This window comes from Cervus elaphus, chromosome 23 (genome assembly GCF_910594005.1).
Source record: "Cervus elaphus chromosome 23, mCerEla1.1, whole genome shotgun sequence".
In the NCBI taxonomy this organism is placed as follows: domain Eukaryota; kingdom Metazoa; phylum Chordata; class Mammalia; order Artiodactyla; family Cervidae; genus Cervus; species Cervus elaphus.
The window spans coordinates 54,203,601-54,230,201 of record NC_057837.1 but is presented as its reverse complement, the minus strand read 5'-3'; the positions used below and the strand labels follow the sequence as shown (position 1 = coordinate 54,230,201).

General features: G+C 57.4%; 2 protein-coding genes and 1 long non-coding RNA gene across 4 annotated transcripts; 2 read left to right on the top strand and 1 right to left on the bottom strand.

Annotated features, from left to right (window-relative positions):
* Window positions 1-104: 104 nt before the first annotated feature.
* GID8 (GID complex subunit 8 homolog) lies at window positions 105-6,468 on the top strand. The gene is made up of 5 exons (XM_043884627.1): window positions 105-281; window positions 2,891-3,020; window positions 3,873-4,069; window positions 4,701-4,898; window positions 5,561-6,468. The coding sequence occupies exons 2-5, from the start codon at window positions 2,903-2,905 to the stop codon at window positions 5,732-5,734; spliced, it is 687 nt and encodes a 228-aa protein (XP_043740562.1). The 5' UTR covers window positions 105-281; window positions 2,891-2,902; the 3' UTR covers window positions 5,735-6,468.
* Window positions 5,820-10,955, bottom strand: LOC122681985. Its single transcript, XR_006337181.1, has 2 exons — window positions 10,799-10,955; window positions 5,820-7,372 (listed from the first exon to the last, which is right to left on the bottom strand). It is a non-coding gene; the product is annotated as an uncharacterized LOC122681985 (long non-coding RNA).
* Window positions 10,956-11,086: 131 nt separating this feature from the next.
* Window positions 11,087-25,698, top strand: SLC17A9 (solute carrier family 17 member 9). Of its 2 annotated transcripts, XM_043884625.1 has the most exons (13): window positions 11,095-11,289; window positions 16,995-17,192; window positions 17,424-17,563; window positions 19,331-19,430; window positions 20,727-20,857; window positions 21,355-21,451; window positions 21,619-21,715; window positions 22,295-22,382; window positions 23,033-23,067; window positions 23,433-23,548; window positions 24,159-24,214; window positions 24,360-24,389; window positions 24,772-25,698. In XM_043884625.1, the coding sequence occupies exons 1-13, from the start codon at window positions 11,231-11,233 to the stop codon at window positions 24,933-24,935; spliced, it is 1,311 nt and encodes a 436-aa protein (XP_043740560.1). In that variant the 5' UTR covers window positions 11,095-11,230; the 3' UTR covers window positions 24,936-25,698. The 2 variants fall into 2 exon arrangements, with proteins under 2 accessions (XP_043740561.1, XP_043740560.1); XM_043884626.1 differs by lacking the exon at window positions 21,619-21,715 and having other exon boundaries at window positions 11,087-11,289; window positions 21,333-21,451.
* The last annotated feature ends 903 nt before the right edge of the window (window positions 25,699-26,601 follow it).

Sequence of the window (26,601 nt, the reverse complement as noted above, 5' to 3'; positions counted from 1 at the left end):
GCTGGAGTTCCGCGTTTCCGGGCGGCCGCCGCACCCCGCCCCCTCGTGAAAGCACTTGATTGGCTCCCGGCTCGCGACCTCGCGATCTCGCGGGAAGTGGCTGAGGGGGCGGCCGCCGGTGCGTCTGCCCTCCCGTTCCCCGCCCCCGCCTCCGCCTCCGCCGCGGCCCCCGCCTCCGCCTCCCAGACCCCGGAGCCGCCACCTCCCCCTCCCCGCCTGGCCCCGCCGGGCCCTTCGAGCGGCCGCGGAGACCGCGCAGCGCGGCAGGCGGGATCCGCACGGTAAGATGGCCGCGGCGAGACCAGGCGGCCGGGCCTAGCGTCCCCGCCGGAGTGCGGCGGCCGGGAGGCGGAGGGCCGGGCTGGGGTGGGGGCCAGGGAGGGATCGAGGCGGGCCGGTGAGGAGGCTAACCGGGCTGCGGGGTTGCTCCTGCCGGCCGACCGTGCAGGGTGCCTGCCGGTTTCGGACGTACGAGCAGGTGTCTTCGGGCCGCGTTCTCGGGGGAGGCGGCGCCCTCAAGAGTTTCCAGGTCCAACTGTCTCCTCTTCCTAAGGCGGCGGAGTCCGGGCGTGGACTCAGTGTTTGTTGATGGAGCGTGTTTTGAGGGGCGGCGACGCCTGCTGGGAGGTGATAGTTCTTCACCAGTCGCACAGGTCTGCGGCGGGAACTGTTTGCACCAGGACCGCGTTCGAGCAGACACTGAGCTGCCAAGACAGGACGTTGCTCGTGGGGCGAAGGGTTCCTCGCTGTCCGTACTGTTTGTGGGGTGTCTAGGTGCTCAGTTTTTCCTACACAAAACAGAATGGGCCGGTTCTTCAAAGTTGTTAACTTTCCAGTACTGCTCTGTCGCCCATGAGTGAGAGTTTGCGGTGAGTTGCGCTAGTGGCCGCAGCTTAGAGAAATGACCTTGTGTGAGGGGACGGCCCCTCACACAAAACTTGTCTGTTTTGTCTCAGACAAGTTCTCTTCTGCGGATCAGAGTTGGGCATGGGATCCCCCAACGACCGAGGACTTTCTCTTGCTCCCCGCTTCCCCACCGACACTGTCTCCCTGGGCGATCTCTGGTGAACGCTTGGCTTTCAGTCACTTTGTGGTGGACATTGCCCTAATTAATGTTTCCATCGCCCAACTGGGACCTGTAATCCAAGTGCCTGCTTGACTTCTCCTACTGTGGGTCTGATAGTCACCCCAAACTCGCCCGACTCCTCAAACCTGTTCTTCTCCCAGTCTTTCCTCATCTGGGACTCCATTCTCCAAGGTCTCAAGCTTGACGCCTCTCCATGGTCAATGAATCTTCTTTTATCTTTTACCGGTGGGTCCAGCAGCAAGGCCCGTTGGCTCAGTCCACAGTCTTGTGGGCTGTGCTCTTGGTTCTCCCTCTGCTGTCCTCCTGTTTGGGTGGCTCCTCACTGGTCTTCCTGCTCAGCTCTCACCACCCCACAGCCATCCCATGTCCACCGGGAAACCAGAGCCATCTTTTAAATTGCTTTTATTTATTGAGGTAATTGAGCATGTGCTTTGCTTTACGTAAAGTAATATCCACAAAACCTATGTCAGTTACAAAGGATAAAACTGAAGTGGACAGTGGGTGGGCTCACCACCCATCCTGACACCCCTGCTGGGGCTCCCAGGGCCCCCCTTCCCCTGGTAACCACCTCCTGAGTTTCAAGGTTCACGCTCTTACTTGAAAAATAGCAAATGGTTTTTGCTATGAATGTATTTACTACTAAGTAAAAATTGTATAACTTTTCTTGTTTTTGTTCTTTAAAAACTGCTGCTCTTGGGTCTGTGCTGCAACTTGCTCTCTTCATGCAGCTGGTTTCTAAGTCCCCTGTGTGGGCCTGTTCATGTATTTTAACTGCTTTGGTAAATTTTGTTTCATTGCTACAGTCAGTGGTCCTAAAATCCACAAAACTTTGAAAACCAAAAGTTTTTAGTCTTGTTTTTAATTGATTTCATGGCAGAACCCAACCCCGCAAAAGCTGTTTAGTAACTTCTGTTCCACTCGGTGTGATCCTCATGGGTTTCACTGAAGCAGTCATGTTTGATCGTGGGGTGCTGCCACAGACCCCAGGGAGGATGTCTTGTGATACATGTACCAAATAGTCTTTGTTCTGAAGTCAGAAACTGGTCTGCCCCAGGGCTTTGGTCCTTTGGGACTGCAGTCCTATGAACCATCGTTTGCTTGTCCCTGCTGCTGTTGACTAAATCCTGGGTGGGTAGTCTCCATAGTGTTGCCATCCTGAACAGTGACTCTGCGCACAGGCTTGTCTGTGTCTGGGACACAGTAGGCTGTTTTTCGGGGTCCCAGCTAGCAGAAGAGCCATTGGTGAGGAGCGGAGCGCACATGCACAACCTTGCAGAGTGGTGCTGAGTGTGTTGCTGTGCAGTCCGTTCTCACCATAGGGTAAGGGGGCTCAAGAGACCACGCACATGTCTGTGTAAGCACTTGGTGTTGTCAGGCTGCTTCATTTTTGTCAGCCTGGAGGGTGTGCGAGATGGCTTGTCTTGAGCACACACATCATAGCAGGTGAATCTTCAGCTTGTACCTCTCTATGCCACCCTGTGCTCTTTAGAGGAGCATCCATCTATTAATAGATTGCCGCGGGGCCTGGAGGGCCTTCATCTGACCCAGACTGACCTCTTGACCTCCTGGTCCTCAGGCTCCTGGCTCTTCCTCATGTTCATCCTGCCTTCTGAACCCCCCAAGCGTTTCTCTGGTCCCTGAGCCTGTGTTTGAGTCTCAGGCCCTCTGCATGTGCTGTTTTCTACATTTTAAGTGTCTTCCCTCTCTCTCCCCTTTGGTTCCTGGTCACTGTTAATATCTGAAATGATCACAATTGTGGGAATTCTTCACCAATTCTTAAAATATTACTTTTATTCCCTGTAGAAATAAATCAGAATGAGTTACACAGAAAAACCCGATGAAATCACAAAGGATGAGTGGATGGAAAAGCTCAATAACTTACATGTCCAACGAGCAGACATGAACCGTCTCATCATGAACTACTTGGTCACAGGTGAGGGCTCTGCTATGGGTACTGCCTCTTGGGCACCATTCTCCCTTTCTGGGCTCACAAGCAGGACTTTACCACTGGAGGGTCCTGAAAGTTAGGTTGCGTTCAGGCATCATGGAAACTGCAGTGCTCTTGTAACAAACTTGTAACTACCATTTTAAAAAGATGTCCTCTTCTGGAGATGAAATCATGATTCCAGGTCTCTGAGATCTAAAGAAAAAACGTATTCCTTGGCCTTTGACATTTTTGCAGCTGATCTACATCGTTAACAATGTGCAAAAGTACATTTAAAGTCCAAGTAATTAATCTCTTCTGGCCAGTCTGGTAAATGATACTGGACTGTTCCTAGAAGGTGTGTCCAAGTCAAAAGAAGAAAGGGGGAGGGGCCTGTGGAAGGAAATGCAAGTGCTCTGTGATAACACCCCATCCTCCTGACCCTGTGGGGGAGAGGGTCGCTCTGCAGAAGTAAGAAGACCCACATGTCTCCAGAAAGTGAGTCTCCTTCCTGGAGTTCCCAGTGACCTCGGCCCCCATCAGTCTCTGAGATTGAAGAAACTGTGTACTCATTCACAGTGGGAGGGCACCGTGCTGCCCCTGGAGCAGGTTGGCAGCTTCTCCACATAGGCCTGGACCCTAGTTCGGGGGCCTCAACACCCATCCTCCCCTGACTGGAAGTTAGAGTTGGGTGGGGCAGGGGAAAGGAAGTATAGCTGGTAAGTCACAGAGGTGTGACTCCCACATCCCAAGAAAGTGCAGTTCTTACTAGAGGTTTTCACTCACAGAGGGTGGGATAAAAAGCCCTGGTGTTGGCATCTTGCTGATTTTCTGAGCAGTGAAGGTAGTTTTCTTTTCCAGAGGGCTTTAAGGAGGCAGCAGAGAAGTTTCGAATGGAATCTGGGATTGAACCCAGTGTTGATCTAGAAACACTTGACGAGCGAATCAAAATCCGTGAGATGATACTGAAAGGCCAGATTCAGGAGGCCATTGCGCTCATCAACAGCCTCCACCCAGAGCTGCTGGACACAAACCGTTATCTCTACTTCCATCTGCAAGTGAGTTGTTTGCAGACACTTGATGAATTAAGGTTCTTCATGTTAGCCATCCCCAACTTCCGGGCCACAGACCTGTTGGGTCAGCGGCAACATTACATTAGAAATAAAGGACACAATAGACATAACGTGTTTGAGTGATCCCAAACCATCCCCGCCCTACTCCAGTCCAGGGGAAAAATTGTCTTCCACAAAACAGGTCTTAGGTGCCAGAAAGCTTGGCAAGTGAACGTGTTAGTCACTCGGTTATGTCCAACTCTTTGCGACCCTGTGGACTGTAGACCGCCAGGCTCCTCTGTCCATGGAATTACCTAGGCAAGAATACTGGAGTGGGTAGCCAATCCCTTTTCCAGAAAGCTTGGGGACAGATGCTTTCTGTTACTGAGAGATAACGAGGCTAATTTCGTTAGAATATTGCTGTAATTGACAAGGGAAGGGGTTTAAGTTAGCTGCTCTGTCATGTATCTCAGAAGCTGTTTCTTGCTTGGAAAATGCAAATTCAGGAGCTTGGAGTACTCAACAATTCTGTCCTTTGAGAGGCCCTTTTCATAAGAAGCAGGCGCAGCCCTAGGGTGGGTGGGTGTCGCTGGCTGGGCGCAAGGTGTTCACCCCTGTCTGCCTGGCCCCCAACCAGCAACAACACCTGATCGAGCTGATCCGCCAGCGGGAGACAGAGGCAGCGCTGGAGTTTGCACAGACCCAGCTGGCTGAGCAGGGTGAGGAAAGCCGCGAGTGTCTGACCGAGATGGAACGCACACTGGCCCTGCTGGCCTTTGACAACCCCGAGGACTCCCCCTTTGGAGACCTGCTCAACATGATGCAGAGGCAGAAGGTGGGCTCCAGAGGGCTTCTGTCCACATCCTCTGTGGATATTCAGGGCAGGATTTCCAAGGAAACGGGGTGGTGTATGTGGTGTGACCGGGACACTGCTGGGAGGGCCCCACACTTTACTTGTGTCATACGAGGAGCCTAGGGTGTAGAGACCCTTAAATGATAGTTAAGCCTCTTTGCCTGTTTTTTTCTTTAATCTGAGCTGGCTTACTGTGTGGAGACTCTTAGGAACAGATGTTCCAAGTATCTTTTGATGAAAATCCCACACTTGGTTTGGATACTTTTGCACTCTGTCATGGCCTCTGTGTTCCCACCAACAGGGCAGCTCCCTGACCGCACTGCCCTGAAAACAGGATGTCTTTGGGGTCTACATCAGGTGTCCTCCTAGGGCTTGTTGGGTGGAACTGGTCCCTCCTCTCTGCCAGTCCCCTCATGCCCAGCCAGATGTGACATCTGCTGACCATACCGTGTGCCCCTCTGGGCAAGGAGTGTGTTTTACATCCCCAGAGTGCCCGACGATCACAGGCTTCATGTTTGTTTAAATAAGTAGCCAGCCTCTCGTGTAAAAATGGTTTTGAAGACGTATAAGATGCATCTTATAATGGATCCTTTTTGCAGGTGCTCTGTGTGTGAGGTGGTTTTTATTGGCTGTCCATTTTATAGGTGTGGAGTGAAGTGAACCAAGCTGTCCTGGATTATGAGAATCGTGAGTCAACACCCAAGCTGGCAAAGTTGCTGAAACTACTCCTCTGGGCTCAGAATGAGCTGGACCAGAAGAAAGTAAAATACCCTAAAATGACAGACCTCAGCAAAGGCGTGATCGAGGAGCCCAAGTAGTCTGTGTGGGGCCCCGCTGCATGGCCCTGGGCCCGCGGGCGCCACCTGGGACTGAAGATTTTTACGGCAGCAGAGGACTCTCTTCTCCCTTCTTTTACTGTTTGTGTTTTTGTTTTTTGTTTTTTTTTTTTTTGACCCAGCATCATTTTGAAAGGGAAACTGGCCCTTTTAAGCACTGGAAAACTCCCAGTGCAAGATACCGTCTCTTCTGGAAGGCCGGCAAGGACTGCCCCATGGCGTGTGCTCAGCGTTCTGGGCACTTCAGCTCCTGAAGGCGCCTCATCTTAGGGCCGCTGGTCCACCCGAGGCCCCGCTCAGAGCACCAGGCAGCACTGATGACCATCTTGTTCTGTCAGCATCCAGGAGGACAGCGTGTCCTCCTCCCCCCCATCACGGCCGGCCTTCGTGTAGAAGTGTTTTCTTTCCCTCTTTGGTTTTTGGTTTGTTTTTGTTTTTTCATAGGAAAGACTATATGAATTTGTAAACCCCAATTCAAAGACTTCTTTTGTGCGAGGGCACTCAGTTTGGTTGTCTTCCTGTTTGGTCTGGGTCATGTGGCTTTGGGGGAGATGGGTGTGTGTGTGTGTGTATGCGGGGTGGGCTGTGTGTTTTTTAATTTTTTAAATATATATTTTGGTGCTGTAAGTGGTGAGAGACTCTTTCCTAGTGGATCAATGAACCATCTCTCCTGGGCACTTTTGTTGAAAATAAAGGTTTCTCCTTAATTTCAAGAATGACCACAATGGTCTCTCAGAAGTGTTCATCATCTCGAGCACAACTTTTGCTTTTAGGGTGGCTTCCCCGGGGTGACCGTGGTGACACTATCTGGTACCTACAGCCAGAAGGGGGCAGCTCCTGGTAACACGTGATGGTGCCAGGCGTGCGCTACGGTGCTGTGGGCTCTGTGACCCACACTTCTGCCTCTCCCTCGTCAGCCAGTATGGCAGACGTCCAGCTCCTATTCCCTCACGTCTGTCCCCTGCCCAGTGCCCACTGCTGTCAAGAGTCCTGAGTGCAGGCTCAGGTGTTGGGGTTTGGGGCAGGTGGCCCAGGGTGCCAGTGCAGAGCTGCCGGCCCTCAGTGAGGCCGGTGGAGATGGAGGGGCCCTGGCGTGTAGAGCTCCTGGGGCTGGTGACCCCCACACATCCTCTGATGGGAGCACCTGCGTGGCTGGGATTCAGTTCTCACCTGATCCCTCCCGCATGGTGGGCTGTGCTGGCACCTGGGCTCCACAGAGACACACATCAGCAGCAGACGAATCTGGAGAGTCCGTTGGCCTTAGTGCTCGGCTGGGCAGGTCTTTGGGGAGGTCAGGTCTGCTCTGGCTGTGGGGTGTCTCAGTCACATCCCCACACACTCAGTGTTTGTCCCGCAAGGTCTCTGGCTTCAGCTCCTCTCCCCACTCATTTCCAGCTGCGCTTGAAGGCTGCAGGTCACTGGTTTTCAGTGGGTACAGCTTCAGGCAGAGTTTTCCCTCCCCAGTCACAGAGCAAAGGCAAAAGCGCTGAGGTCTTCATAGATCATCAGGAGACCATCAGGCCCTGGGACGGGTCCTTTGCTCACCCCCTGGAAGTGATGAGCTTCATCTCTGTCTCAGTCATCAACTCAGATGTGACCTTTCTGTATGATCATTTCCTCCTAAGATTTGGGAATAAATGTAGGGAGAAAGGGGCCTTTAATTTTCAGGTGATAAATACAGCAGAAGCTGAAGAAAAATATTAGGGAAGTAGAGGTAAAATTAAACTTTTCGAAAAGCACGAAGTAATTCAGCATATTCCTATCCTTTATTATTAGTGTATATAAGCTAATTTATGTGCATCATTAACATACAATCAATCTGACATTTTTCAAAATAGCGGGTTTGAGATGTATATTACTGGGTAAGAATCATCCATAAACTATAGGGACCTGAGGAGGGCCTGTCACGTGTAGGAAGTGTTGCCAAATGCTTAAGAGAAGTACTGCTGGCTTGTTCACCATTTAGTCAGTGAGGGGCTTGACCAGTCAGTGCAAAGACCCATGTGAGCTGGGTGCCAGCGAGATGTGGAGAACTCAGATGGTGCTGTTAGGTTCTTTTCCTTTGTATAAAGAGCGTGGTTCCTTTCCCATGGGCTGGAAATCTTTAAAGGGGCGACTTTGCAGACTTTTCTGTTTCCTCCTTTTGCAGTCTGTTTTTTTTTTTTCCAGCAAGCATTTCAAGATAATGAACATTAAGTATGTCGATTTTTCTACTTCATCTCATTTGAATCTCGCTGTCATGTTTGTTAAAATGTGATGTTTTGCCAGGGTAGTTTATTTCTTCTTTTTTACACTTTCTGGTGGAAAGTGCCTTGAAATAAATAAAACGTGACAATATTTTGGTGCTCTGTGTTCCTGATATTGTGAAGTCACATGAGGAATGACCCCTAGTTTGAATTCTTTCAAAGCATAGGGATTATTGCAAGGCACATGAGAAATACTGTATTTTGTTATTTGAATTAAGGTTTCCAGCTTCTAGAAAAGGCAGCTGTTGGTTGGGATGGGTCCTGGCGCAGACTGAAATGCCAGGGGTGAGCCTGGTGGCTGCAAGGCTGGCTCTACCGTCCAGCCAGGATGCCCCCTGAAGACCGACATGCAGAGCAAGCATGTGGTGGGCAGCTTTCCTAAAGCAGCGTGACGTCTGTGCTTTCCCCAAATGCTGACTGGGCTACACAGGGGCCAGAGGTGGCGAGGACCCCAGGAACACCCAGGCCATGGTCCAGCGGGGCTGCACTTGGCCAGAAGTGCCAGATGTAGCAGCCCATCTGTGCTGCGCAGTAGGTACGGGTCTGGAGGCTGAGGAAGGTGAGGTCACAACATAGCAGTGAGGCCTTTGTGGTGTGTCTAGGCAGCAAAACTGGAAGTAAAACTCAGGCAAGGTGCACAGGCCCCAAACGAGTAAGAGCCAAGGCCCCAACACCAGTGGGCACGGCCGGAACAGCTGTCACCAGCACTGGGGGCCAGGGCTAGTCTCTACACGACCCACTGATCACTCTGCACCTTGAAACTCAGGAACAGTGGGTTGGCTGGATATGAGGTCCCTCACAGAGGTTACTGGAAGCTGGAGGCGTGTCCAGCTGCTGCCAACGTGAGCGTGGCTTCCTCTCGGGTTGGGACATGTGGTCTAGTAGCCCTAGCTGACGCCCAGATTTTCTGCCTCATGGAGGATGACCCTGCCCAGCTCAGAGGCTCAGGAAGGGGTCAGATGCTCACCCCTGGCCCTCCATTGGCCTCTGTGCATTCCGAGCAACCCTCCACCTCTTGTTCCCCACTAGCCAAAGCCTCCTCACTTTGGGCCTGGAGTATTGCAGTGGCCTGTCCTTCCTTGCCTCTGCCCTGGCCACCCTGAGTGGTCCTCACAGCAGCCAGAGTGATCCTGTGACCCTCTAGGGCTTTCAGTGTCAGAGCCCTGGCTGGACTCTACCTGACCACCAAGACCCATGAGCCTGCCCTTCCCCACTGCTTTGTCCCCCTTCCTGTCCCCTTACTCACCCACCAGGCTCCTTGTGGTCCTGGAGCTACCCTGGGCCTCTGCCCACCCCACCCTCATGCCCTGCTCATTGCTCTCAGACTTGAAGCGTAGGTCTTTTCAGGGACACTTCCCAGCCAATCCCATGGCAGAAGCCACCCTTCCCTGCCCTCTTGGTTTCCTTTCTGTGTTTTGCTCATGCACAGCTCCAGGAGCAGAGGGGCTTTGGGTAAGCAAATGACAAATGTCCCCCATGGTGCGGCTCTGGGTTTTCATATAAAATCACCATGAGGGACTACCCTGGTGGTCCAGTAGTTAAGAATCCACCTTCCAATGCAGGGAACACAGGTTTGATCCCTGGCCAGGGAACTAAGATCCCACAGGCTGTGGGGGGAGTAGTAAGTCCATGTGCTGCAACTGCTGAGCCTGCATGCCACAACTAGAGAGAAGTCCGCACACTGCATTGTATGTATGAGAAATCCTGCATACCACAACTAAGACCCAGTGCAGGGCTTCCCTGGGGACTCAGTGGTTCAAAATCCACCTGCCTATGCAGGAGACACAGGTTGGATCCCCGATCCGGGAAGATCCCACATGCCACGGAGCAACTAAGTGAGTGCACCTCAACTATTGAGCCTGTGCTCCAGAGCCTGGGAACCGCAACTGCTGAGCCCAAGCACCACAACTACTGAAGCCTGTGCTTCACAAGAGACGCCACCGCAGTGAGAAGTCCATGCACCACAACGATGAGTAACCCCCACTCATCACAGCTAGAGAAAAGCCTGTGTAGCAACGAAGACCCAGCACAGCCTAAAGTAAACAAATAGATTAAAAAAAAAAAAGACCCAATGCAGCCAAAAATAAATTTTTTAAATCATCATCAAAGCACCTGGGGCAGTGGGTGGCAGTGAACTGCCAGGTAGAATTTAGCAAGGATTCTCACACTTTCCTCAGTTCTGGGTTATTTGGGGGAGCACCCCTCTCTCCATACCATCTTTCTGTCCCATTGAGCATCGTATGGGTAGAAGAAGTGCCGCCTGTTCCGCTAGCGTGTGTGGAGCAGGGTGAGCCAGGCCTGCGGTGGGCACCACTGCACAGAAGGAGCTGGGGGAGGGGGAAGGCCAAGGCCAAGGGGTAGGGCATTTTAGGTTTTGTTCAGAGGGCTTTCTCCTGGTGTGACCCGGCCAGGTTCACCATGCTGCCATGTGAAGGATGAACCCAGGGGAGTGGGGTGGAGGTGGGGTTGTGGGTGTGAAGAGGCAGCAGCTAGGAGAAGCGAAATTGCCCAGAAGTCCACTTGCTGCCTCTCTGTGGCTGTGCCCACCACCCCTGGGCGTCAAGGCTTCTGAAGTCACGAGAATCCCCCCAAGAGCGAGGATCCAGGGATTCGAGGGCGGGGCCTGGCACCTGCCAGGAGTCAGAACTCTCGGTCCCCTCCGTGGGCTCTGGATCGCCAGGCTTCCCCCTACTGCTCCAGGGTCCCGGGGCCAGAGCCCACCTTCAAAGACCCATTTTGAAACTGGTTCCTTTCCAGTCTTGCTCCCCTTGCAGTGGGTGAGACCAACCCCAACTCTCACCTGAGGTGTGCACAGCCCTGCGAGGTGAGGAGCCCCCCCATGTGTGGACGGCATGCAGGCTGCCCGCCAGGGTCACCGCCGGCTCAGCCCCTCCAGAGCCCCATCCTTCCGGCCAGCTGCAGGGGAAGCGCCCGCGCCGTCCCGGACGTCCGCGGCGGCCGCGAGAATGCCCTGGGGCGCGCAGGGGTCTGCCCAGACCGCGGGAGCGCCAGGCCCGGCCTCCCCGACGGATGTGAGTGGGGCGTGTACCGAGTTGCGAGCCCCGCCCTGCCCGCCCGCCCCCCGCGGTGGCCGTCCGGGGGCGACACGTCCTGGGAGCGCGCCGGACGGAAGCGCCGCTGGGACTGACACGTGGACTTGGGCGGCGCTGCCCGGTGGCTCGGCCGGGCGGGAGCGGCCCCGGACACGCTGCGCCCGCGCCGTCTGCGCCCGATGCAGCCGCCCCCGGACGAGACCCGCAGGGACGCGGCCGAGGACACCCAGTGGTCCAGGTAGGGCCGCGCGCGTCGGGGGATGGTCAGGGGAGGGTGCGGGCGTCCTGGGCGGAGACAGCTCCCGCTGGCGGCACCTTTGCTCCGCCTAGGGGCCACGTACCACCCGGCCGCCTCCCTTCCATCCAGGGCCCGGTTCCCCACAGCGCCGTCAGCTCTCTGCAGGCTAGGTCGGGTCTTGGGGGGATGGGAGGGCTGGGGGCAGGGCCTCCGAGCTCAGGACCACACACGTTGACAGGCCCCAGCCCCCACCTGTGACCACCCACCGGAGGGCCACCTGTAGGTGCCCAGTCAGTGGGCTGGGGGCAGGGGGCTACGCTGGAGCCTGCAGCAGACTCTGACCCCTGCCATCCTGGGCCAGCTGTGTGATGCACACAAGGTCCCCCCGCCCCGGGGCTGGGGGTTCACCATACAGGGAGACCTTGGGCAGGTCATGCCCCTGGGCTGGGGGCTCTCCCCCCAGCGTGCCTCACACAGTGACCAGGAGCAAGAGAACCCCCTCCGGTTCTGGGGGGACTGAGGTCCCCAAGTCAGTGAACATTAGGCCCTGCCGCCCCTGACATTCCCCTGCCTCCCCTGAACTGGCCCTGTTTCCAGGGCTGGTTCATCACCTCTGCCTTCCCCTCCCCCAGCATCCCAGAGCCAGTCACAGGAAGACCTTGGAAGCCAGGGGCTCCCTGGGGACAGGGCCCAAGGACAGGGGAGCTCTAGAGCCCAAATCACCCACCAGGTGCCAGGTGCCAGGAGGGCTGCACACTGGGTGTAACTGCCTCCCATTCACCTGCTCCCTCCCCACCCTGCTGGTTGTTTAGGCGAGGCCTCCTCCCTCGAGCTGACCCAGGAGCCAACCCAAGTGATAGGAGCTCTGCAGGCGGCTGGGCAGAGGGCTGGAGCTTCTAGAGAGTCCTGTTGCTTTGTAGCAGTCTGGTTTTGCCTTCACCACCTCCCTCCCTCCCTGCCTGGTTTAGAAAGGAGCACCTTACAGGCAGGCAGCAGGGTCCTGGGTGGAGTGGTTCACACCCTGTGTGGATAAAGGTGATGAGAACTGTGACAAAGGGTTGTGGCGACCGTGTGCAGCTGCTGACTGCTGTGTGGACCACCCAGAGGCAGGGCCATTCCCCAGGGACATATCTGACAGGGCCGCCAGCAGCCTCAGCCCCGCTCCTCTCTGGCCCTTGCCCTCTGTCCCCAGCAGCAGGCACAGTTCCCTTTTCTGAATCGAGGGTCCACGTGACCTCGTGTTTGCTCAACCATGGGTGCTTCTCAGGCATGGGGGCCTTTGGCAGGAAACAGAAGTTTCTAGAAAAGTTGGGGGCATGGACAAGACTCAGGACTGGGCAGAATGAGGGGACGAAGGTCTTCGGGACTTTTCATGGCTGATCCTGTCATGACCTTACGTGTTCCCAGTAAGCCCTTCCGGAGATCAGGATTCTGGGTCTGGCGTTCTGATCAGCCGCCATATCTGGGTCACCTGCACCAGCAGACTTGCTGGTTCGGTGTCCCCAGCACCCATGGAGGATGTCCCTTCGCCCGGCCAGCGGCACTGCCTGCCAGCTCAGGGACAGGGCTGCGGGTCCTCCAGGGCCCTGGGAGGAAGCCCATAGCACCTGGCCCCCCAACTCCTGTGGGGGTCCCCATTCTGGTGCCTCAAGCTCAGGGCCAACTGGTGGTCTGGAAGCTGATGCCTTTCCTGACCTCTAGGTGCCCTGCCAGCCTTCCAGAGTAGGCCAGTCTCAGCCGGCTTTCCCCGGTTTCCAACTGGACTTCCCACCCAGAGAGCAAACAGAACCAGGCTCCTGGGGCGCTGGCAAATTGCTCCAAAGGAGGGGCAGGTGTGCTAGGGGCGCGGTCCCATCTATGCAGGTGACCCTTCATAACTTTGGCCACAGAAAGGAACAAAGCTTCCTTTTTAAAGGCACCTTCCAGCTGTGGCTGTTCATGGATGTTGGAAGCTCTGCTCCCCTGCGCCTGGGCTCGCAGGGCTCACCTGCAGGCTGTGGAGGTCACCCTGCGCCAGCCTCTGAGGCTCATGGACCTGCACTCACCAGTCCTCTGCCCGCTCCTGCCGGCTGGCCTGCCGTGCCAGGCTGGAAAAGTGGGGGCAAGAGGGGGGACTGGAGACGTCATTTCCACGGTCAGAGCCCCAGAGGAGACAGGCCCTGAGCTCCTCTGGGGGTCGCTGAGCCAGTGCCTCCTGTGGCCTCCTTGGCCTTCCTGATGCCCCTCCCCTGTCCTACCCCCAGACCCCACTCACAGTCTGGTTCTGTAAAGAAAATTAGCATTTGAGGCCACCAGGCCCCAGGAGAGTCCTCCACCTGCCCTATGGGGTTCTGCCCCCGCTTCACCTCTCGAGAGGGGCAGCCCCCAGACCTGCCTCATCAGCCACTGCGCTGCTATCCCCACTTCTGAGTCATTCCAGTCACAGTTTGCCAAACAGGAAGGAAGGTGGGGGCACGATGGCCTCTCCCTGGTCACTCAGGGTCACTAGGCAGCTTCCAAGGGGGCATCTGCCCCCAACCAGTCAAGCAGATGGCTCCTGGGACTGCAGAACGGCGGGCCTTCCAACATGGGACACTTTCCCATTGGACTCATAGGAAGCTCTAACATAAAATGCAAATTGTCACAGAGTACTGCCCAGGAGCCCTGTCCTTGTCCCTCCTTAGGGCACCCAGAGACCAGAGACGCAGCATGAAATCTGTGGTCCAGTGCACCTGGGGAAACTGAGGGCCAGGGAAAGGGGGGCTCCCCCAGTCAGGCTGGGGCCCAGAGTAGCACCCAAGTGTCTCCTTGGGAGAGTTGCTCATCACATCAGACCATTCCCTTCGTCCAGAGCTAATAGCACTTTGGACAGTAATTCCCAGACTCCTAACTGGCAAACACGACCCTCTGGGGAAGCAGGCTGGGCTTATGCCCCCCAAGTCCCCTCAAGTGGAGGTCTGTCTCCACTGCTGGGATTGCAGGACCCCACAGCCTCCAGGGGGCAGCAGCTGGATGATGTGGCCCTGAGCCTCTCCCCACCCAGGGCCTCTGCAAGCCTGAGACATAGGAAGGCTGCCCATCTCATTTCCTGGCCTGTGGGAAAGTGCACTGAGTTGCTAGGGGGAGCGGAACGGGGTTGGGGGGGAAATGCTGGCAGGAGGTAGACGCTCTTGCCAAGCCTCCCCCGGCCCCACCCCCCAAGTCAACAGCTCCTTGTTGGGGCTTCGGGTGCTGGCAGTCACCTTGCTAGTCACTGACGTGTGAAGGAGACAGGCGTCAGGGGAATGAGCCCATCTTCACCGAGGAAACTGAAGCTCAGGAGGCCTGGTGGCAGGGCCCATGTCCGCCCCCCCATATGGCTGCACTTACCCCAGGTGGCAGTGGCCATGACCTGGAGATAATGGACATGGCCCATCATGCCCATTTACCAGTCTCCTGGTGCGCGTGATGCCCACTGGCTCAGGGCACGAAGTTACACTCAGGGCCTCTGAGGTCTCTTACTCCTGGGAGGCATCCAGACAAGGGCTCTGGCTCTCCCAGGGCTGGTCCTGGCCTCACCCTGGACTGTCCCCCAAGGCGGCCTCAGCCTGGGGGGATGCCACAGGGAGGGGATATGCCTCCGTGCCCACAGATGGAGTCCAAGCTTCTGCCGCCCTTGGCCCCTCTCGCTGTTTTCAGGCCAATGCCCAGCAAGGCAGCCAAGGGAGCCCCCGCCAGGTCCAGACAGGGGTTCAAAAGTTTGAATGGGCTTGGGGCGCAAGGGTGAGACTCCAGGGTTCTGGCTCATCTGCCAGGTTTGAGGTCCCTGCCCTCCTCTGTTCCTTTTTTTTTTTGGCGACACCACTGCATGCCTTGTGAGATCTTAGTTTCCCGACCAGGGATTGAAACCCACCTCCCACCCCCACCCCCTACCCCCTGCCCCAGAGTCCTAATCACTGGATCACAGGGGAATTCCCTCTCTTGGACATGGGTTTGGGTAGACTCCGGCAGTTGGTGATGGACAGGGAGGCCTGGCATGCTGCGGTTCATGGGGTTGCAAAGAGTCGGACACGACTGAGCGACTGAACTAAACTGAACTGTTCTGAGAACTGCCCATGCACTCCTGCCGACCTTGCCTGCCCAGTGGCCTGTCCAAAGCCTTACAGCACTGATGCCTTGGCCCCTTTCCACCAGGCCTGGGGATGGGGGGGGGGGGGGCAGACTTGAAGCCTCTGCCCTGTCTCCTCCCCACAACCCGAGCAGCATCTCACTCCCCTGCCCCCCGACCTCACCCCTGCCCTAGGAGAACCCTTGCGCATTTAGGCAGGTGAGCCCAGGTGTAAACAGGATGCCCGAGACACCCCCACAAGGCTGCCTCAAGGCCTCCCCACTCTCTTGACCCCCCCTCCACCTCACCCCTGCCCCAGGAGAACCCTTGCCCCATTTAGGCAGGTGAGCCCAGGTGTAAACAGGATGCCCGAGACACCCCCTCAAGGCTGCCTCAAGGCCTCCCCACTCTCCTGACCCCGCCCCCACCTCACCCCTGCCCCAGGAGAACCCTTGCCCCAGTTAGGCAGGTGAGCCCAGGTGTATGCAGTATCCCCAAGGCACCCCAAGGCTGCCTCAAGGCCTCCCCCCTCCTGAACTCCCCAATGCTGTGACCCCTGCAGGGGATGTCCCCACATTGCACAAAGACATCACAAGTCACTAGTGGTGCCCTCTCCCAGGCCATTCCCCATCCTCCCCCCACAGAAAGGGCACTGAGGCGCTTCTCTCTCTCATTCAAAAATCCCACCACCCCCATCTCATCTTTAAGAACAGTTGTAGATTGGATCAGGAAGATCCCCCGGAGGAGGGCCTGGCAACCCTCTCCAGTATTCTTGCCTGGAGAATCCCATGGACAGAGGAGCCTGGCGGGTTACAGTCCCAAAGTAGAGTCTCAAACAGTTGGACATGACTAAAGAGACTTAATATGCACACACAGATTTACAGAGCTACCGCGAAGCTGGTAAAGACTTCTCTGTGCCCCATACTAGAGTCCCCCTTTCACATCCCAGATCAGTGTCCATTTGTCACTGTCCGTGGACTGCCGTGGACAGTACTGCCACCAAGCCACACTGTGCTTGGGTCCTGCACTTCCCCCTGATGTCCTGGGATGCCTCTTCCCACCCTCCTTGGACCAGGGTCCCATAGGTGCTGAGCCCCTGGGCTCTTGTCTCAGGCTTCTCCTGATTTGGTGACTGATAATTAAGGAGTGCTGGCCAGGAGTTTGGAAGACAGTCCCGGTATGGATATTGTCTGGCAACCTTCCTAGAAGATCGGGGCTGCCTCCCTGCTGCCCAGGCTCCTCTAAGGGGCCTCTGGCCCCCACGGCCACCTCACACCACTTTCCCCTGGGTTCCCTGCTGAGCAGACCCAGCTTTCCTGGGGGCCTTGCAGGGGCCACAGCACAGCTCCTACCTCCCCTTTGCCTCAACTGGGGTCCTCTTGCCAGCCCATTGCCCCCTTGGTGGGTTACCCTTGGTCTGTGGAAACTGACTGCCTATGTCCTGGAGCACTGGATCTCCCCCACTGCAGCTTATTAACCTGCCCTTGCTGGCCACCGTGTGCTCCACCTCCGCTGTTTCAGGGGACCTCAGGCGTCATTTCTAGCATCTGCCTGTTCCTCCCAGGAGTCACCAGACGTGGGCAGGTGGGCATTCGAGAAGTGGCCGAGCTGTCCCTCACATCAGCCTCTCTCTCCCCAGGCCCGAGTGCCAGGTATGGACAGGGACGCTGCTGTTGGGCACATGCCTGCTCTACTGTGCCCGTGTCAGCATGCCTGTCTGCGCCGCCTCCATGAGCCAGGACTTCGGCTGGAACAAGAAAGAGGCCGGCGTCGTGCTCAGCAGCTTCTTCTGGGGCTACTGCCTGACTCAGGTGGTGGGCGGCCACCTGGGGGATCGGTAATCCCTGCCCCCCCAGGCCAGGCTGGGAGAGGGGGCTCCTAGGAACAGAATGTGGGGACTGGAAGACCCGAGGTCTGAGCTGGGGTGGGCTTGGCCAGCACTCAGCTGTCTCGGGGTGCTTGGCTCCTTGGGGACCCCATCCCCTCCTCAGCAGGATCTCCTGGTCCAGCCCATCCTGGCAGCCTGGCCGCATAGCTCCGCATGGCCTCCCTCTTGTCCCCCTTGCAGGATCGGCGGCGAGAAGGTCATCCTGCTCTCGGCTTCTGCCTGGGGCTTCATCACCGTGGCCACTCCACTGCTCGCGCACCTCGGCAGCGCCCACCTGGCCTTCATGACCTTCTCTCGCATCCTCACAGGCTTGCTCCAAGGTGGGGGCCCAAGCACAGCAGAGCAAGGGATTGTGTGCACACGTGTGTGTGCATGTGTACCTGTGCGTATGGGTGCATGTTCAGGCAGGTGCTCCTGAGCATGCATACGTGTCCTCGTGTGGGGGCCTGTGTATGATATGCCTCAAACTCTGCCTCAGATCACAGTGGGTGCATTAGCACCCAAGGCTGTTGCTGGTGAGGCCGCGCCTGGTGGGGCAGGTGGTCAGCGGAGGACCCTTCCCACTAGTGGGCAGCCAGCTCTCAGTCTCACATCCCTGCACCGGTGTTTGTCTGTGCTCTGGTGCCTTGGCACCCGAACACTTTGTTTTCTAGAGTCACTTCACAGGCTGGCTGGCACGTTCTAATGTCACTTGTCCTCCTGCCACAAAGTCTGCTCCAGGGATGGTGGCCACCAGGCTGCCTCGTGGTGCTGTCAGCTCCACCACGGAGATGTGCCCAGTTGCAGGCCACATCCCATGCTGGCTGGGCCAGCGGGCAGAGGGATGCCAGCTTTCCCAAGACCTCTGGGTCTCATGCTTTGGGGACGTTACGCTTCTGGAGAGAGGGCTCCTCAAAGGCCCCCAGGGGGCGGGGGGAGTTGGTGGCAGGGTCTCACGCCCTCCCTCCGGGGGTGGGATGACCTTCTGAGCTCCTGCCCTACCCCAGCCTGGCATCTGACAGGATACACCCTGTTCCTTACCATATCTCCTGCTTCCCAGAGCCTGGGCTGGGGGTGGGCTTGCCTCCAGCCCACACCCCCAGGATCCCAGACATCCTGGACTGGGCCTCTCCCTGATTCCTGATCAGCCCCATCAGCCCAGCCTAGGGGTGGTCCTGGTGCTCTAGGCAGTCCAGCACCTGCACTCCTTCCAACTCACCCCACGTGACCATGTCTAGTACTGTCTGTCCTGCGGCTGAGGCAGGACTGAGCTGTGTGACATCTGGCTGGTGGCTGCCCCCTGGGCACCCGGCTGTTTCTCCCCACCCTCCTAGGAGGCGGAAGGACTTCTCTTTGTGGCCTGTTACAGTGAACAGACCAGGGGTCCAGGGGCAATTCTCACCCTGGGTGACCAGCGCTTGGTGTGGGCAGTGCTGGGTTCCAAAGGGAAGGTGGGGGCCATGTCCCTTCCCAGTGCCCCTGCCTCTGAGCCTCTCCTGGGTGCTTTTGGAGAAAAACCCAGTGTAACAGGCAAGAGTTGCAGGCCCCCAGTACAGTTTTGTTTTTTTCAAAACTAGATTTTGAAATAATTATAGCTTCACAGGAAGTTGCAATCAAGGCTGCAGGGAGGCCCCAAGCTGCTCCCCCCTGCCCCCCCTCCACCTCCCTGCAGCGACATATTCCACAGCTACAGGGCAATGTCACAGCCAGGACCCGGCACTGTGGTCCCTCAAGGCCTTGCAGGTCTCACCCAACATTCGTGCACCGTGTGTGTTAGTGTGTGCACTTGTCACGTGTGTGCATGATCCTCTGTGTCAGTGCCAGGACTCTGGAGCCCTGTGGCCTTGAGAGCCGGCATAAGCCCCCCTCCGCACCACCCCCAACTGCCCTAGCTGAATGTCTTCTTAGCCAAGTGTCAGGAAAAGCCCAGATCTACTGTCCTGGGGGTGATGCAAGGAGGAAGGAGACCTGGGCTTGGACAATCACCCAGGGCCCCTGGTACTTCCAGCCCATCTCTCATGCCTCGACCTGCTGCCCTGGTGGGCCTCGTGGGCCAGCTGGCTTGGGACACAGCTCCACATGGCCCCTTCTTTCTCTACCTGCTCCAGGGGTTTACTTCCCTGCGCTGACCAGCCTGCTGTCCCAGAAGGTGCGGGAGAGTGAGCGAGCCTTCACCTATAGCACCGTGGGGGCCGGCTCCCAGTTCGGGTGAGTCCCAGCCTGGGGCTGACGGGGACAGGCCACTCGTGCGAATGCCACAGGGCCACACACGTTCAGTGATGGTGACGCATGGAGAGTCTGCTCCTGGAGGCACTTGCTGCCCACCTCCCCCCCCCCATCACTGTGTTTGTTCTGCCTCCCTGGGGCCAGTGGCAGATGAAATGGGCTTTGGGGCTCTTGCCCACTTATGTTCCCTTCCATCTGCACTGACAGAACTGGATGGGGGCCTTCCCCATGGGGGAGGTGGCCTGCGTTTGCTTTAGAGGGCACCTATAGTGGTCCAGTCATGACAGATCTGATCCTGTGTCCCTCTCCAGTGCATGTCCCCCAGAGCACCAGACCCTCCGTGGGGTGTCTTGCTGTCCTAATGGGGCTTTACAACCCCTGGGTTCAGGGCCTCACTTCACTGCTGCCATGTTCCAGGCAAGAATGCAGAGGGGCCAGGGGTGCCTGTGGGGGTGCTGGGAGCTGCCCAAATGGAAGCCCTGGGTGCCCAGTGAAACATGAATTTCAGAGAAGCAATATGAGACGAATCACACCAAGAAAGGTTCACAGTGCATCTGAAATCCCATCTCACTGGGTGACCTGGACCTGTTGGGTGGGAGCAGGTAGAGGGGAGGCACAGGGAGAGACCGTGCCCACCCCCCTCCCTTCAGATGGGGAAATGGAGGCTCAGAGCAGAAGGCAGCCTCCATGGGCCTTGGTGGGAAGCTTTTTCCTTTTTTAACCATCTCCTGGTCGAGCCTCAGCAGATGGGGGGCAGTGGGGAGAAGCTCCTGGGCAGACAGGCCAGCCTGTGGCGGGGAGGCCCCCACAAGGGGGACACAAGGAGGCAGTGGGGTTTGGAGGTTGTTTCTGCATTTAGAAGTCTTTTTGAAATTTCATCCTCTCTGATAACGAGGAGCTGAAAACAGCGTGGTGGTTTTATGTCAGCGAATTCTTGTCATCACTGTCTTCTCGTTGCCTTTTTTTATTTTAAAAAGATTCATGTGCAAGTGTAGGGCAACTGAAGGCCTAGTAGAGAGATCCTAGAGCAAAGCAGGGCCCCTGTGCCACATCATGGCTGCGTGGCTATGCCTGAGTCCCACGCCGGCCCGTGGCATCAGAATGCCCTGCCAGCTCGCACCCCTAGCATCCCGCACAGAGCCTGCCCTCCTGGGCAGCTGCTCCACAGATGACAGGGTGCCCTGTTTTCCAGGGACTCAGCTCACACAAGGTGGGGTCCCAGAGGCAGCTCTGGCCCCTGTGAAGTGAGGGTCCTGGCCACGCCCACTGTCTTTGCAGGACGCTGGTGACTGGGGCTGTGGGCTCCCTGCTTCTGGACTGGTACGGCTGGCCGAGCGTCTTCTACTTCTCGGGCGGGCTCACCCTGCTGTGGGTGGGTTATGTGTACAGGTGTCTCCTGAATGAGAGAGGTACGTGCCGCTCCCTGGGGAGGTTGGGAGGCCTGGTGCCCTCCTGGTGCATCGTCCCCTCCAGGGAGGGGCCACTGAACCCTGAGAGCAGGTGGGCCCGGGGACCCGGGGCTGTGGCTCTGCCCTCCAGAGAAGGATGCCCCAAATAGAGAGGATGCCTGCTCCCTGAGTCTCATCCGGGCTACAGTCAAGTCTGGGAGCTGTTGGATGAATGCAGACGTGCAGGGGCTGCTCGGCCGGCACAGGCAGTTTGCAGGGGAAGTGGTGGCCTCCAGTGACAGGAATGGGGCCTGGGAGGTTTGAGGGCTCAGGGGACAGATAGTCAGCACTAATGTCCACCCCCAAAGGCAAGTGCTGCTGACCCCAGAGGCTGGCAGAGAGGGTGTACAGCCCCCACGCACAGCCAGGGGCCCACAAGCTGCCCCCAGCCTCTGGTCTCTGGGAGCAGGTCCATCCTCCCCTGGATGGCTTTCAGGTGGACCTGCCTCCCCCCTCAGATCTCATCCTGGCCCTGGGCATCCTGGCGCAGGGCCTGCCCGTGTCCAGACACACCAAGGTGCCCTGGAGACAGCTCTTCCGAAAGCCTTCTGTCTGGTGAGCGGGCTGTCGTGGGGATGGGGTTTGGGGGCCTGGGTCCACCACCACAGGGGAGCGGCCGGCATGGAGGCAGCTCCACTCGGCTCCCCGCTCTCAGCCCCTGGCCATCCTGGTGTGGGGAGGGGCTCCAGGTGTGGATGCTGAGCCTGGCACCCGCCCCCCAGGGCAGCCATCATCTCCCAGCTCTCGGCGGCCTGCTCCTTCTTCATCCTCCTCTCCTGGCTGCCGACCTTCTTTAAGGAGACCTTCCCCAGCTCCAAGGTGGGTTGGCCACCAGGCAGCTCGCAGGGTGGGGGGCACCGCAAGGCGTGTGCAGAGAGCTGGGTTCCTTCTGCCCAGGCTCTGGCAGTTCTGACACCCTGTGGCTCAGCGCCGGCGCCTGGGTGCACACAGGAGAGGCCCAGCTGCTGCCCTGTCTGCCCACCCAACTGTGGACAGTCCTTCCTGGGGTTGGGGGGCATGCAGGCTTCCTGATGTGGGCACAGATGTGCTGCAGTCAGCCTGGCTGGCTTCACTCCAGCCGCCCAGCCACCAGACCCCCCGGTCTGGTGACCAGGAACGTCGGGTCACACACTCTGGGCAGGATGCAATCCCCAGCTCTGCCCCCACCCTGTGGGGAGCCACGAGGGAGGTCCTGCTCACAGGGGAGACATCACCAGTGGGCCCAGCGCTCGGTCCGTGTCGGGGATGGATTAGGGGCTGGGAGGCCTAGCCTGTGGGCAGAAGAGAGACTTACTGCACAGTGGTCATGGGTAGCAGCCACCCCACTCCTTTGTCCTCTCCGGGTGGCCAGGTGCCCACTCTGGATGCCTCTTACATCCCTCCACTCCCTCCCTCCAGGGCTGGATCTTCAACGTGGTGCCCTGGCTGGTGGCCATTCCTGCCAGTCTGCTCAGCGGGCTTCTCTCTGACCATCTCATCAATCAGGGTGAGCCCTGGGGGAGGGGAGGGAGGCATCCCTCCTGGGTGCCACTGTAGGAAGGAGGAGGCCTCACCCCTGAGGACTAGCCATGATGTGGGTCCCCGGTCCAGAGAGCCAGCCCTGGGGGCTCCTGCCTGGCTCCCAGCCCGACAGCCAATGGCTGCCTCCAGCCTGCCTCCTCCCTAGCCTGTTCCCCGTGAAGGGGACATATTCACCATGTAGCAGTAGATTCTCCCACCTGGGTGCTAGACACAGCCCCCCTGGTGGGGTCAGAGCACAGACCTGCACACCCATGCACACCCGAGGATGATCATCTCACAGGCACGCTCCCCACAACCCTGCCCTACATGGCCTTAAATATCAGTCTTGTCCTTGTTACCAAAGGAACCACCCACTCACTGAGGGAAAAGTAGAAAATTTGCAGAAACACAAAGAAAACATTTTGTAATCATTGAGCGCCTTGCTTTGCTTGGCCTCTAAGTGCACACACACACTCATACACATGTGCACATGGCTCAGATGATGCAGGCTGTCCCCCGCGAGCCTGGCCCGGCCCTCCTCTCCCTGCAGCCCTGCCAGGTGGGACCCCTCCAGATGCTGTCAGGGGTGGGGCGGCACAGATGGCCAGCGGGACTCTCTGGTCTTCCCCTGTCCAGGTTACAGAACCATCACCGTTCGGAAGTTCATGCAGGTAGGAAGGTCCTGAGACCGCTCTCTCCTGACTTTCCCACTCTGACCCTGTTTTGCTCCCAGGGCCCCTGACCTAGAAGGTGGCTAGTGTGGTGCAGCGGCTGGAGGACTCCCTGGGTCAGCTCTGGGGACTGGCCTGGCTAGCTGAGGCCCTTCCCTGAGCCCCGGTACCCATTTTTGGGCCTGAGTCTGCACTCGTCGACTGGGGCTTCTCTGGCTGCAACTAGCACGGCCAGCTGGTTAGCGTAGCCTTGTCCCATGTCCTCCGGGCATGAGAGGGAGCCCCACCCACCCTCATTCAGGGCACCCCGGGCAGCCCAGGAAGGCCCAAGGCTCCCACCGCGTCCCCACTTGTCTCTCCTGCAGGTGATGGGCCTCGGCCTGTCCAGTGTTTTTGCCCTGTGTCTGGGCCACACGTCAAGCTTTTGTAACTCTGTGGTCTTCGCATCAGCCTCCATCGGCCTCCAGACCTTCAACCACAGGTGAGGGCCAGGTGACTCATCCACCAGATCCCCCCGCGCCGCCTTTGGGCTCCCGGGTCTTGGGTACGGGGGAGGAGCCATGTGTCTCAGCATGCGCATGGAGGGTGGGTGGTGACAGGTCCCCATGAGTGAACCATGAGGCAAAGAGAAATGGAGCCGGCGAGGACCAGGGCTTTTTGGGAAAATGAAGCGGTGTTTGGGGGGCGGCTGGCAGAGGAGATGCTGATCTCTGAGCAGCATCCTTTGAGCCGAAGGTGGGGATCGAGCCTCATGTCCCACAACCTGCTCTACAGGCCCCTAACCTGCGCTACAGCTCAGGGTTTAATCAGGAAAACAGCTCTGAATTGTTCTGAGTTGGAACTTGATGTCATTTTCCAAATTATTGGGCAGCAAAGTTGAGCATGCACTCAAGCAAGCTTGCCTCTCGTCTTATTTCATTCTGGGAGTGGGTCCCGCGCCATCACTACTGCTGAGCTGGGGCTGACCTCCTGGTGTGGTGGACAGGCCTGGCTGGCCTCTGGGATCCAGGTGATCAAAAGAGCTACAGCTGGCATGGTGGGTGGCAGCCATCCTATGATCACTCGACCCCGTTCTCTCCTCTTTCCCGCAGCGGCATTTCCGTTAATATCCAGGATCTGGCCCCTTCCTGTGCCGGCTTTCTGTTTGGTAAGGACCACAGGCCCTCTTTGAATAGGGAGTAGCTGCCCCTTCCTGCTCAGGGCCCCTAGGGCCTACCCCCTGGCATGTGGGCTGTGGGAGGGTTCCAGTGGGCTTCCACTGACCAATCCTCATTCTCCCTGTCCTATTCCAGGCGTGGCCAACACAGCCGGGGCCTTGGCAGGTGAGAGGTGGGCTGGGGTCCCCTGCCTGCGGGTTTCAAGCTGCCCCACCCCTGTGTCCTCCCACCCTCTGCCTCAGCCCTCAGGATGCGGCATGGTGCCCCTTGGGGGTCCCATAGTGTTAGAGCAGTTGGGGGGAGCTCAGACCCTGGAGCTGGCTGTGGGGCGAGAATAGAGCTGCCCTTCGTGGTGTTCACGCTCACAATGATGTGGAGCCCCTGCACATGTGCGGGTCCTCAGAGGCTGAGGACTGGATTGCAGTGACAGACCTGGTGCCCTCAGGGCCCCTAGCTTCTCTCTGCACTGTCCTCGCAGGGGCTGGACAGCCTGTCCTCAAGCCGGCCTGTCTGTCCCCCAACCAGCCTGTCCCCTCTTGCGGTACAGGTGTAGTGGGCGTGTGCCTGGGCGGCTACCTCATCGAGACCACGGGCTCCTGGACATCTGTGTTCAACCTGGTGGCCGCCATCAGCAGCCTGGGGCTGTGCACCTTCCTTGTGTTTGGGAAGGCCCAGCGGGTGGACCTGAGTCCCGCCCATGAGGACCTCTAGCCGCCCTGACCTACATCCCTGAGGACCTTGGGCCATCAGCAGGGAAATGGGCCCTGCTTAGGGGCCCCTTTGCTCCTGGCCCTAAAGGGAGGGAGCCTCAGCCCAGGGGGGCTGCGGCCTGCTTCCTCCGCCCATGGGGGTCTCACCCTTCTTCCAGTTGGTGAAACTTCGGTGTGGATGGATTAGTATCTTTAGTAGCAGCAGCTTCATGACAGACACGGTCTGTTCTGTGTAGATTCATACGAGCCCCACGCAGTCATCCCTCCCTGTGGTCAGGGAGGTGGTCGACTGGAGTCTCCCCCCAGAACCTGCTTGGCTTTGTGTTTCGACACTGGGGGCCAGATCATGCTCTGGAGGGGGCCATCCTATGCACTTTAGGGTCTTTAGCACTATCCTTGGCCCCCACCCACCAGACAGGCCCCTAGTCCCAACAGCCAGCCCTGCCCCCTGACATGACCAAGTGTCCCCAGGGGACCTGTCCCTGGTGCCCCCTCCTGTGAATCCCTGGGCACTGCTGATGGACCTGCTCCCCTAGTGCCTCTTGAGGGTGCATGGGCACCCCTCCTGGCCAGGACACACCCTGAACCAGTGAAACCCCTGTCCTTGTTTTTCTCCCTCCCTGTTTACACTAGAGGGGCCAGTCGTCTTACAGATTAATAATAGACTCTGCAAGATGTATATGTAGAAAAAAGAAACTATGAGAATATGGAAAATCACACCAAAGCCTTATTTAAATGATGACTATTAAACTATTTAAAAAGAAGACCATTATGTCATTTAACACTCTATTTATAAAAAGAATAAACACATGTTAAAGATTTATTTCATTCACTTGAGGAAACCAGCAAAGCGTTACAAACAGTTCAAGGAAAACATCACGAACAGACAGACACACTGATCCACGTGGGTGCTGACATGAATGCGCAAGCACCACTGAGATGGGCCTTCCTTGCTCCACCCCAGACAGACCCTGTCTGTGCGTCTGTGTCAGAGCCTCTTGGCAGTGCTGTCCTCTGTGCAGATTCTAGAATCAGACAAATTCTAATTTTCCATGTGAGCAAAGATTTCCCCCGACAGCCCCTCACCCCCACTTTTGATCAGGAAGAATCAGAAAGAAAGATTCTCGATTACAAAGTGAGTCTGGCCTCTCTAGGTTTGGCCTGATTGTTTACAGAGACGCAGCAAGAATATGAATTTACCATGAAGGCCTTTCTCTTTGCTCGGCTGGGGTTTTTCACGAGAAACCTCAGGTGGAATTCCAGGCTGTGCTGACCTGAGCTGGGAACCCAGCCCAGAAAGTTCCCCCATAGTAGGGTGTCCTCCTTAGGACACGGGACGCGGGCCAGCCATGGGCTTGTGGCTGTTTATGAGTGCCGCTGTACGTTCACCTTGTTGGGCAAGCGTCACCCCCATCTCCGCCATGACTTTCTTCCAGAATGAGAACTGTCCCCTCCCTGCCAGCCCCTGGCATCCACCATCTGTGTTCTGTCTCTATGACGCTGACCCCTCGAGGCCCTCATGGGAACCCATCCTACAGTAGTTGTCCTTTCATGATGGCTCGTTTCGCTAAACATGATGTCCTCACTGTGCATCCATGCTGAATCATGTACCAGGATCACCTTCCTTTTAAGTCCATGTAATATTCCATCGTGTGGATGGACCACGT